Here is a 2748-nt window from a genome sequence, read left to right on the forward strand (position 1 = left end):
CAGCAAAGGGCCTGGGAATCCCCGGGATATCTGACTCTAAAGGCCAGCGATATTTGATTACAAGTCTTCCACAGGACTGTGTGGCAAAGAGACTCCATTCTCAAAGGGGACAAACAAAATCTTGTGAGCACAAAGACCCAGGGGAACTGAGCAGCAGTGAGCCCACAGGAGACTGAACCAGACCTACCTGCTAAAGGTGGAGTCTCCTGTGGAGGTGGGTCAGCAGGGGCTTGCCGTGGGGGCAAGGGCACTAGCTGCAGCAATCCTGGAAGGTGCCCCGTGGTGTGAGTCCCCTGGGGGTTTCAGAAAATCACACTTCATTCATTAATAATGTTTCTCCCGTCTTTAGTATGAGAAGGGTAACAACTGGTTTCAGAACTCTTTGTTGGGTTTTGGTCTTTCAGTAGCAATGCAGAGGCTCCTGGAGGTGATCTTGCCAGCAAGTATGGACAAGGGACTTTACTGAAAAGAGAACTAGGATCCAACCTGGGACGGCGTAGGATTGGAGGGCAGAAGTCCATTTCACAGCGCCTGCTCTTTCCTTCCTGCCTCTGCATGTGTTTGACTTTCTGCATTGATATGAGATCTGTATTGTTTCCCTATTATTCGTCTTTTTTACATCAAATCATTTTCTACAAATTCATCTTTCTCAAAGAGTTTTATATGAACTCATAGGAGTGCTTTTTAGAGATATGACACCCAGAAATTGGAATTCTTTTCAGTATATGGCAAAGGAAAGTTCTCACACTGAAAGCACTATGAAACCAGCACTGAAGTGGAAGAGAAAATACCTTTAATACACCATGCAGCTAGAAAGCAGCACAGAACAGAGTTCCTGTGTTGGAGGCAGTGAAGTTACTGTGTAAGGGAGTGAATTGCTCAGTAAGGCAGTACTGAGGAGAAGGTGGAAGGCAGAATAATAGGAGTCAGGAGCAGCCAGTCAACAACATATGGCATCAACTTTCCAGCAGGAGGTGACTGCTTCCCTCAGATATGTCTATCAACCATTCTTTAATGAGTGGGTATAAATTACTTATGCCTAGACATCAAGACTAACAATTTTCTATAATTCATAATTTCCTTTCTACCTTTTTTTCTTTTTGGCACCCTCCACAGCTTATAGGATCTTAGTTCCTCAACTAAGGCTCCCTGGAGGGAAAACTCACAGTCCTAGAAACTGCGCCACCAGAAAGCTTGAAGAATTCCACCTTTTGACAGACATTTGCTAGAAAGTGATAGAACTGTTCCACAGTATAAAATGAACATTACTGTTTTGTGGTAGGTAAATATAGACAAAATAAGGATTTAGATTTTCAAAGTAAAAAACCTCAAGAAGTTTACCTTGATAAGTATTTAATAAATAAAACAAATTACAATTTTAATCAAAGAGAAAGGGGAATATATTTTCTAAATTTTAATACAATGTAAGCATACACATCTTTTATATGAAAATATAAAATATTGAGATAAAATAACACATTAAATAAATAAAATATAAATAAATAACATCAAAGCAGTCATTGCTTATAGACTGATACCCTTGCAGCTGGGTACTTTTATATCTACTTCCTTACTAATACTGTACTTCTATGCATTGGACTAACTAATTCAACAACTTTCATGGCTAAAGCAGAAATCAGAGTCTTCTGAAATGACTACACTTGAGTGTGCAAGGATGCTGTGGCATCTTAGTCAGTGAGTCATGTCAAGGTTAATTCTGGTCTCCATCCATCATTCTTAACCTTTCTTGCAAGTTGGTTGATGAAGACAAAGATCTCATGATTTCCAGTCTGACGATTTCCCAGGCACAGTCACTGTATTCCTTCTCTCTCAAGTAGACATGGATTCCGTGGAAGTACCTCTTCATGGCCAGTGTGGGGCCCATCCTTCCCAGAACAGAGTCTTCCTCTCCCGTCACCTGCCCCAGGCAGGCATCCAGGTCATCCAGCTGCTGATGGAGTCCAGTGTGGAGCTGCTCCAGGAGGGTGGTGTCCCAGGCAGCAGAGGAGTGCTCTGTGTTGAAAAGGTTGAAGGTCTGCTGGAGCATCTCGTGGAGCACAGAGAAGGCCTGAGCCTCCTGGAGCTGGCTGCCCTCCACCACCTCCTGGGGGAAAGCAAAGTTTTTTCTGTCCTGCAGACAGAAGCGAGGGGAGAGTCTCCTCATTTGGCCCAGGAGCCTGAGATTCTGCCTGCCAACCAGCATGTGGTTCTGAGACAGGTCACAGCCCAGGGATCCTCCCAGGCTGTAGCTGACGAGCACCAGGGCCATCAGTAGAGAGAGCATGAAGGCCATGGGGAAGATGAGGCTGCTGCTGGGCTGGCTGAGATGGTGTCTGGTGGAACCTTGAGGTAGGTTCTCTGATGCCATGCTTTCTAAGCAGGGCCATTAAATAGGGAACACAGTAATTTTCATTTTCTAATCGTTTCTATACACTTTTACTTTCTATTTTGGTTTTCTGTTATGTATTCTGAATATGGTCAAAGAAATTGTCATCAATTTAAACTATTAATTTTACTTTTTCCCAGTAACTTCAGACATGCTTATCCAAATGGATATTTATCATCAAATGAGAAGGTCTTTGTCTTATGTTAGAATTGAAGTACATTTGTAATTACACACATATTGCTCCCTGTCTCTCATGCATAAATGTTCCTCTCCTCTTGTCCAGGAACACATTTGTAGCCCTCATCTTAGGCTCCATTTTCCCCTCTCACTTTACCTAGGAAGCCAGGCTCCCTCAGCCCTAT

At 43.1% G+C, this 2748-nt stretch overlaps 1 protein-coding gene across 1 annotated transcript; it reads right to left on the reverse strand.

The window, feature by feature from the left end:
- Positions 1–1711: 1711 nt before the first annotated feature.
- On the reverse strand, positions 1712–2293 carry LOC133253384 (interferon omega-1-like). Its single transcript, XM_061427029.1, has one exon. It carries the CDS (start codon positions 2291–2293, stop codon positions 1712–1714), a length of 582 nt encoding a protein of 193 aa, XP_061283013.1.
- Positions 2294–2748: the final 455 nt, after the last annotated feature.

The sequence above is a fragment of the Bos javanicus genome, chromosome 8, assembly GCF_032452875.1.
Source record: "Bos javanicus breed banteng chromosome 8, ARS-OSU_banteng_1.0, whole genome shotgun sequence".
In the NCBI taxonomy this organism is placed as follows: Eukaryota; Metazoa; Chordata; class Mammalia; order Artiodactyla; family Bovidae; genus Bos; species Bos javanicus.